Below are 8,543 nucleotides of genomic sequence, written 5' to 3' on the forward strand. Positions count from 1 at the left end.
TAAATGATGGATGTCTTTGGTACACACAGCAGCTGTGTTAAATTAGATGATTTATAAACCTCTGTTTGGTGTCAGGCTTCCAAATCAGCTTGTCGGGGCTTATTTCAATAACACTGTAATGACCTGCTCCCTCTACATTATTCTACATGCAGTCCAGTTAGAAATATAATCCTAATGTCTCTGTCTAATTAGAGACAGTGGGTTATTATTCTTGTCTCAAAAAATGTTACAATAATAGAGGCTTTGTTTGTGTAGGTGTGCTTGCTTTCTGTGCAGGGATGATGTAGGAAAAGCAATACTTACCCCACAGTTTCTGATTGTATCATTGTCTTGTTAAATTTTGAATGTGGAAATTCAGTTTTTGAAAAACAGATTGTCGGCGCAGCGTTTCTCTTTATATAAATGTTTAAAAATACTGAAACAGTGGTGAAACTTGGTCTCTTTCTTTCTTTTTTTTTGAAAGTCAATGAACTGGAATTATCCATTACTTTCAGTCGAATGGCAAAAGCAAAATTGACTGAGCAGTATGTTGACTGTTAAATAAGCAGCGTACAACAAATAGTACAGCTGTATGCTCCTAAACCTGCTCTATGGAGATAGATAATATTCCCATCCGTGTCACTGTTATAATATTCTCTTCACATTTGAGTTGTGACCCCTGGGCTTGTCTTGGCACGATGTTTTGTCATATCTTTCACCACCCTGCTCTCTTCGTAAAGTTAAGGCGCCATCTGTCAGCTTTGCATCCAGAGTGCTGCTGAGTGGCAGGTGCTCTTGAGTCTGCCAACCACCAGGTGTGCGCACATCTGAACATGTCACTGACGCAAGCATTCACTTGTACAGGTTTACATACAGACTTATTTGCACATGCACACAAATACAACACACTCCCCTGCTCCTTTAGAACTGTGTGCAGATGAGGGAGTGGGAAAGTGGGCAGCACCATGTTAGCACCAAGTAAGTGTTGACACTGTCACCGGTAGTGGTATTGTTGTTTAAGTCATGAGGTTTCCAGGCAGTCTAATTAAACAGCGCAGGCCAGCAAGTGTGCTTCCTCCCACGAATCAGCAGCCAAACTGAACTAAGTGAAGGAGAAAGAGAAGATTTGCTCTTCACAGGCTACAAAGTGCTGCTCAGAATAAAAACAGAAGTCGAAAGGGAATTCATATTAGCTGTGAATCCAGAGGGGGGGCATCTCAGAGTTCCTGGGTGTGATGGTGCAATCAAAGTGTAATACAAATATATCTTTTGTATATGGGATGTTAAAACTAATTTAAATTATATAACATCCTGTTATGGAAGTAGATGATCGTGCTACAGTACGGTAGAACAGCTGAAAATAATAGGGATTCGCCCAGCTGGGGGCTGCCACTGCCATTTTGAGTTGGTGAAACGTGTACTTATTGGTGGTAATAAATTCGGTTTAATACTTGGAGGTATCAGAGTTCTGGGGGAGCTAAAACAAACTTTTGTCATTTTAATAAAGAAGTTAGGTAATAACTGGCCTTTTTCCATTATTCTATGAGCAACTATGATCTGATTTATGCTGCACACAGCATGAGTCCGCAGATAGTAGGGCACTGTGAAAGGAGTTGGTTACCTGGCTAAGCTGGAGGTGTGCACCCTGTCCCCTGCAGCTCTTCATCAAACAGCTCACTGTGGCTGCTCCTGAGTGTTCCATTATTTCCTGCAGTATTTAAACTAAGTTGCTGTCGACAATTGATGAAAATTTTGTAGTCTCATTTTTGATGAACGATAGCAGGAAGTGCAGGTCAGGTATGTAGCATTAAGGGGGTATATAGTAGCAGAAATGGACTTTAATATTCATAACTATGTTTACATTAGCATACAATGAGCCTTTTATAGCCACATATTAAGCAAGCCCTCTTCCATGGAGCTCGCCATGTTGTTCTACAGTAACCAAGAACAGATAAAGCAAACACTGGCACTGGACAGGGCCACTTGTGTTTTTGTGTTGTTCACTTTAGTTTCTCTACACATTTGGCACATGGGAGAAGTTTCAGTTGGTAGCAATGTTGCAACCTCACCACTAGATGCCACTAATTCCTACTCACTAGACCTTTAATACAGCATTTCTGTGAATGTCACCCTCGATAACCAGTTCATAATACTGCAAATAAATAGATATTGCAATACTTCAATCACTGTTGCGTTACCTCATTCAGTGATAAAAAAAAAAATGACTGAACAGATATTTATTTAAATGAAAATCTTTGTAGTTGTTACTTTAAGAGAGATTTCAGTTGGTGATATTAGATGAAAAGCCAGCAGTCACCAATAATCATACGCTAACCTTTAGGTAACTTTATTGTAAAGTTCACATAGCATTTCATATAACCTGGTAATTATTTGTCCTGATAATGTTATATCTCAGGACCAAAGGACTGTGCTCCTGGACAGACTGACTGCCTGACATCACAATCCTTTTGGCTGCCTGGCTGCCACTGTCAGAAAATACAAACTTTGCTGTACAAACACATTCACATTTCTTTTTTAAATTGCCTTGAAGGAATTTCAAATGTGTCGTGTGTCCTGCAAATGTCTTGCAAATCACCTCATGTGGTTTTACTCAACTGCTTGAATTCTGAATGAATCAATAAATTCTGCTCCTTCACTCTGTAATGCAGAGCTTCTCCAACTTTCAATCATTCATTCAGTATTTCATTTAGAAGATGAATGACAATTACAACGGCACCGACTGGTAAATTAGATCACAGTTTCATGCTCATGGTTAATGTAATAACCGCAGGGGAAACATTCCAGTGCACATGATGTGTAAAAGATGAATGTGTCTGAAAACAAATCTTTTGTCTTTTCTTGTGATGTCTTCAGGTTAACGGAGAGGAGGAGCAGAGGCGTTTCGAGGAGGGCAAGGCACGTTACCTCCAGAATAAAGCAAAGAGACTCACCGACAAGGTGCCCCAGCAGTGACGCCGCTGCTCACCAGAGGTCACCGTCTGCAACAACAGTATATCAGACCCACACAACACATACAGTATGAAGGAAATAAAAACAGTCTCTGCTCTTCTGTAATTGTAGCCTCCTATTAAACCTGAACCTGTGATGATTTTTTTTCCTGTGCTATGCACCAAAGTGTCCACATGTAGTTGTATATGTATTGTGAATGTATGTATGAAGACTATTCATGACCACTGTCAGTGCAAAGTGACAGTCTGACTGTAGAAGTACTATTTTCTTTAAAGAAGATTTTTAAGTATGAAGACTTCATGATTGGTGTCAGTGCACAGCGATAGTCTGAGCGCAAGGAAAATGATGAATAAGTGAGTGAATAATAATGAATAAAAGATCCAAGCGTGAGTCTGGGGCTCTCGCCTCGTGTCCTTGCTAGTTTGATGTTGATGATGTCATTGTCTTGGGCATGCCTTGGCAGAGAGGGCACACGCTATCCATCTTTTCAGCACTGTGTCTTTCACAGAGAAATCAGGGGAGCTCGGGGGCTTTGACTCAACTTGCATCTCTCCCACGCCCGCCCTTCCCCCTCCCCTCTCCTCCTCTCCTCTCTGCTCTCCTCCTCCTCTGCCTGTCTCTCACACTCTGACTCCAGTGTTCGCTCTGCCTTAACGTGCCCTCCTGCTTACCGTCATGTCCTCATCCTTCTCCATTCTCTTGCAATGTCACTTCCTTCCTCCTCTCATTCACTCTATTTGTCCCTCTGTCTCCCCCAGTCTTCTCACTGTCTCCCTCCCTTTGTCTGCACATGAGATGTGAGGACTCAGAGCTAGAAAGAAATGTGTCTGCATGGGCATCTTTCTCTTTGCGTATCGCCTGTGCATTTGTGCACAAAGAAAGATCAAAAAGATGAATTGAGGTCAACAGCAGCCAGTGAGAAATCAATATCCATATGACCATGCCGGCACTGAAACGCTGTGATTATTAATTAACCTGCCATAAAAAACTCCTGTTCAAATATTTAGTGTGATTGGTTTTTCGGGAATTTAAAACACTCTCAGACTTCAGGAGGAGTAGGTGGGTTTCAATCCTGTGCAACAGATGGCAAGACTAATTTGAGATCAAAACCAAAGTGAAATTTGAAGATTAAAGCCCGGGAAGCGAGCTCGATGAAGAGTAGAGAGCCACACCGGTTTAAACCACAACAAAATACCTTTTTGTTTGGACCTTTGTTGCTCTGCATTCTGTTTTCCTACACAGACAGAACCTGATTTGTCATTGGATCTTGAAGGTTATTGTTTTGTTTTTTTTCGCCGGTCCCTCCAACACAGTATGTGTGCTTTTCATTTCCCCCCCATGAAAATAAAGTTAGACTCAAGCTGCACCGGGGGGAGATATCTATTTTTAACCCCAGTGAAGTCGAGGCATCTTGTGGGAGAAGGAGAGCACAGGGAGGGAAAACACAATCCAGGGAGATGGGACCCATCTCAGAAGGCAAGACCAGACTTCTGGGAAATATGAGCTTATTGAAAAGCTTCTGCCTAATGCACAACATCAGCAGAGACACGCCAGACTGTCCCTGTCCTGAAAACATCTAATCTCTCATCATTCACAATAATGTTCATTACTGTCTTCGGACATTTCGGCTGGTAGCAGCTGGCTGTTACACGTAGAGACACAATATGGTAACCATGGTTACTAATGTGGAGGAACAGACTTGAAATGGAAGAGATGACATTATCAGAAATAGATGTTTCTCTTCCAGCTATATCTGCTCAAAGTAACATAAGTCTCATGTGTAAGTATAATGTTTGTGCATGCAATATAAGAATTACACACTGAATAGGGGACCTGTTACACTCGGTTTCTTCAAGAACATGTTTCATGCTTTAATCTTCAGAAACACTATTTTCCCCAAACTGTCTTTGATGGAACACCTGCATTCACCCTCTCTATGCGACACTCTGTTTTAGTGCCTGTGTCTTTAAATCCCATTTTTAAAAAAGCCCGGTCTGCTCTGATATGTCACGGTGTTCCGGGTCTTCTTTATCTCAGTGTCTCTACACCATTATTGCAGCTGGGGAATGACTGTAATGAAGAATAGCGACACTTTCAACCATGAAATAATTGTCAGTAATAGCTTTTTAACACAATTGGACATGTTCCAGCAGGAATATGATTAAAAATCAGGAAGAAATTTACATCAGCAACCAATATTACAGGTTTTGCTTGATGTTAGCATGTGGCTACATGTATGTTGGCAGAGTATTTGCAGCTGGGGAATAACTGTAATGGAGAATGGCAGCACTTTCTGCCAATAAAAGCCTCTAAACTAAAATCGTCACAATCAAACATGTTCTAGAGAAATTTGATCCGAAATCAAGGAAAAATTAACGTCAGCAACCAACAGTACATTTTTCTCTGATGACTCTAGGGCTGCCCCGACTATGAATTTTCCTTGTCGACCAGTAGTCGTCATTTAGGGCCATTGGTTGACTAGTCACCCACATGTTTACGATATTAATTCAATTATTGAATTATATATTTTGGGCGGGGCAACACAATGGTTTGAGTTGAAGGTGTGAGAAAGAATAGTACCAGTAACATTGTTAACACTGTGCTACATTACAGAGAAATACAAAACCGTACTAATGAACCTTCATTAATATAGGCTTATATTTTATCTACAAGTGCACGTCACACTTGTTAATGACGCTGTCGGCAAAGTAGTAATGATTGTGCTAAGTGGCTAATGGGCATGTAGCTACTTAATGGGCATGTAGCTACTTCCATGTTTCAGATGATACATTATGTTTGTAGTCGACCAATGAAGATGGGTTTACATATCACCTTGGGTTCGTCCTTCACCTTCTCACAATGATCCCACACTTTGGATTTCCTGCCCGACATGTTATTAACTAGCCTGTGTAATAACCGCAGGTACCAGCCCTGGAAATTAACGTGACTCCTGTCTGACTGCTTAGCGTGGCCACTTCCTGTGTCTGTCCTTTCAAATTAAATTCCCACATGGTCCAGTCATATAGGTTTGGATTTTTTTATTATTTTTTTTATTTGTTTTTTTTTGTTTTGTTTTTTTTTTTCTTTGTTCTGTGACTAAGCGACCAATGAAATCTTGCCGATCTTACCTTTCTGGTTGACTAACATTTGGTCGAGTATTAGGGGGCAGCCCTACTGATGACAGCATATAGCCTCATGTAGCAGTGAAGGCCACAATGTAAACAGTTGCGTGCAAGGAGCAGACGACCATATAAAGATATTTGTCACATCATGACATCATACTGTGGCCACAGTAGAAAATAATGTTAAAACCTAGTGTTTAGGCAGCCTGAAGCCTTACGTTTTTGTTCACACGCATCACTTTTACATATATATACCTCATTATTTGAAACTTTGGCCACGTTTAATATGAACGTCCTTCGTTGTAACACTTTATTTCAGACACAAAATATGGAAAAGCATAATAGGTCCCCTCTTTAAGACAATGGCACCAGAGGAAGCTGTGTGTCAAACTGTCCCCTCAGAAAATAATAAATTGAAATGAAGGCAAAAAGCTGATCTCATGTTCCCTCTCATGACTTTGCATCTAAATTAGGAGACTAGCAGCTCCCTCACTGCTGTATCTCAGTGTAGAGGGTCTGACAAGGCTACTTAGAAGATGAATGATCCTCTGGTGTAGGAGAAAAGCCATTAAGGACTCTGAAGGAAGGATAAACGATAAAGCGAGGCGGCGTTGAGAAAACTCTCGGCATTCATTACATAGTGACCCGCTTTGCATTTTCCTCTCAGCTCATGAACATCTCCATCGTCAGTCATTTCCTGACAGCAGGGGCTTTACTTCCACACATGAGACAAGACACAGAAACCTGAACTGCGTGCACGGTACACTTCAAGGTCACTCGTCAAAATGAGTGTCAGTATTTGTATGAGGCAAGGCTTCTGCTGAGCTTGTTGTAAGAAGTTGCAGAGACGTCAGCCTCACACAGTAAATGGTTAAAAAACTCGGTTTCCTCTTTTCTTTGTAAAAAAGGTTTTGTTTGTGCTTCCTGGAACACCTTCACAGAGCACAGATACGAGTCCTACATTCAGCTCTCTTCTGTTATCTGGGCTTGGAGCCAGAAGGGCTTTCCTTGCAGAGGAGTAGGTGATGGGCCGTACTTTGTCTGGCCTGGAACCTCCCTTTTTGTCAGCCACTGGGGACTTTACTGGGAGTACTACTAAATTAGGCTACCTCTGACTGTAAGGCACACAAACTCCTCCACACAGAGAGGTGAGAGGACATGGGAAAGTAGAATATGAGAGAGCACACCAGCAGGACATTCAAAACAGTGTTAAGTATTAAAGAGCTGCTCTGTGTGTGTGTGTGTGTGTGTGTGTGTGTGTGAGTGTGTGTGTGTGTGTGTGTGTGTGTGTGTGAGTGTGTGTGATGTGATGTGTGATAGTGGAGCTGACGGTGAGAGTGGGGGGAGCCCAATGCCAGTGGAGCCAGTGGGCGGGAATGCCTTCTGTTACTTTTTACTTCCAGGTCACCTAGCATCACACAGGAGAGGCTAGAGATGGACAGTCTGATTCTTTTAACAAACTCTCCTGTCATGTCTAGTTCTAATGATGGACTTATTTAAGTCTAAGGTACAAAAATAAAGCACCCAACAGGCTATACCTACCACCGGTCTTTATCCAAAAACCATCATACTGAAGAAAGAATCTCAAAATCCGCTCAGTTTGTTACACAAGCTTTATCGAAAATGATCTGAACTGTCATCAGAAGTGTGTTTGATTTGTTCTCTGACGCCATTTATTATGTGTAGGAGGCCAGGATGAATAGATGCCCATTGTAATTCTGCAAATGGATTACTAATGCATGCACCCTCTGACCGACTCGCGAAAGCAGTCCTGAATCACTCTACCCTGACAACTTAATAATGAACATCTTAGAGGTAAAGGTAGATTAGAGCCAGCTCCTGCAGGGTCAGACGCATTCAAATGTTAAAACTGCCATTCACTGAAACGTCGGTCTGGACTCGTTTGGGAATCAAATTGCGTCATTCGCTTAAAAGGTCCAGTGTGTAGGATTTAGTGGCATCTAGCAGTGAGGTTGCACAACTGAAACAACTGAGAGCTACTGTGGTCATTAAAACACCAAATCCCCATTTCCACTCAACAGTACAATACTGTGCAGTTCAGTACGCTTTTTTTCCGCTTCCACTGTGTAAAGTTGTGGATGGTACCATCCCCTTTTTTTGTCCCCCCTCTGTTGGGGTACCTAGCACACAGATCTGGTACTAAAAGGAGGAGCTGTGAACATTGAAGTCTATTGATCAATAGAGGATGGTCACTCTGCTCAGGGCTGAGTTGTGGCTGGTTGTGAAGCTCATGTAACCACTGTTCATACTGTGGAGAGTTTTACTAGTAGATATAAAATGAAAGGATGTTTTGCTGCCTCACGCAGCAGCTGTAGTCAAAGGGAAAAAATAATTTAATTCACTGGACTGACTGCAGGCGATTTTAATGGTGGAACCTTCACTTGTTATGTTACTCAATGCATGAGTTGACGATGTGAATCCATCAGCACACCTTACATTTCACTGACAACT

General features: G+C 41.7%; 1 protein-coding gene across 4 annotated transcripts in view; it reads left to right on the plus strand.

The window, feature by feature from the left end:
• acot7 (acyl-CoA thioesterase 7) overlaps nt 1–3,932 on the plus strand; it is an 82,742-nt gene extending 78,810 nt beyond the window's left edge. For 3 of the 4 annotated variants that reach the window (XM_050064141.1, XM_050064138.1, XM_050064139.1), the window contains one exon: nt 2,854–3,932. In XM_050064141.1, the coding sequence (XP_049920098.1) occupies nt 2,854–2,952 (99 nt within the window). In that variant the 3' untranslated portion in view covers nt 2,953–3,932. The remainder of the gene's footprint in view (nt 1–2,853) is intronic. The other variant, XM_050064142.1, reaches the window with a different exon arrangement.
• The last annotated feature ends 4,611 nt before the right edge of the window (nt 3,933–8,543 follow it).

Source organism: Epinephelus moara, chromosome 16, assembly GCF_006386435.1.
Source record: "Epinephelus moara isolate mb chromosome 16, YSFRI_EMoa_1.0, whole genome shotgun sequence".
Lineage (NCBI taxonomy): Eukaryota > Metazoa > Chordata > Actinopteri > Perciformes > Serranidae > Epinephelus > Epinephelus moara.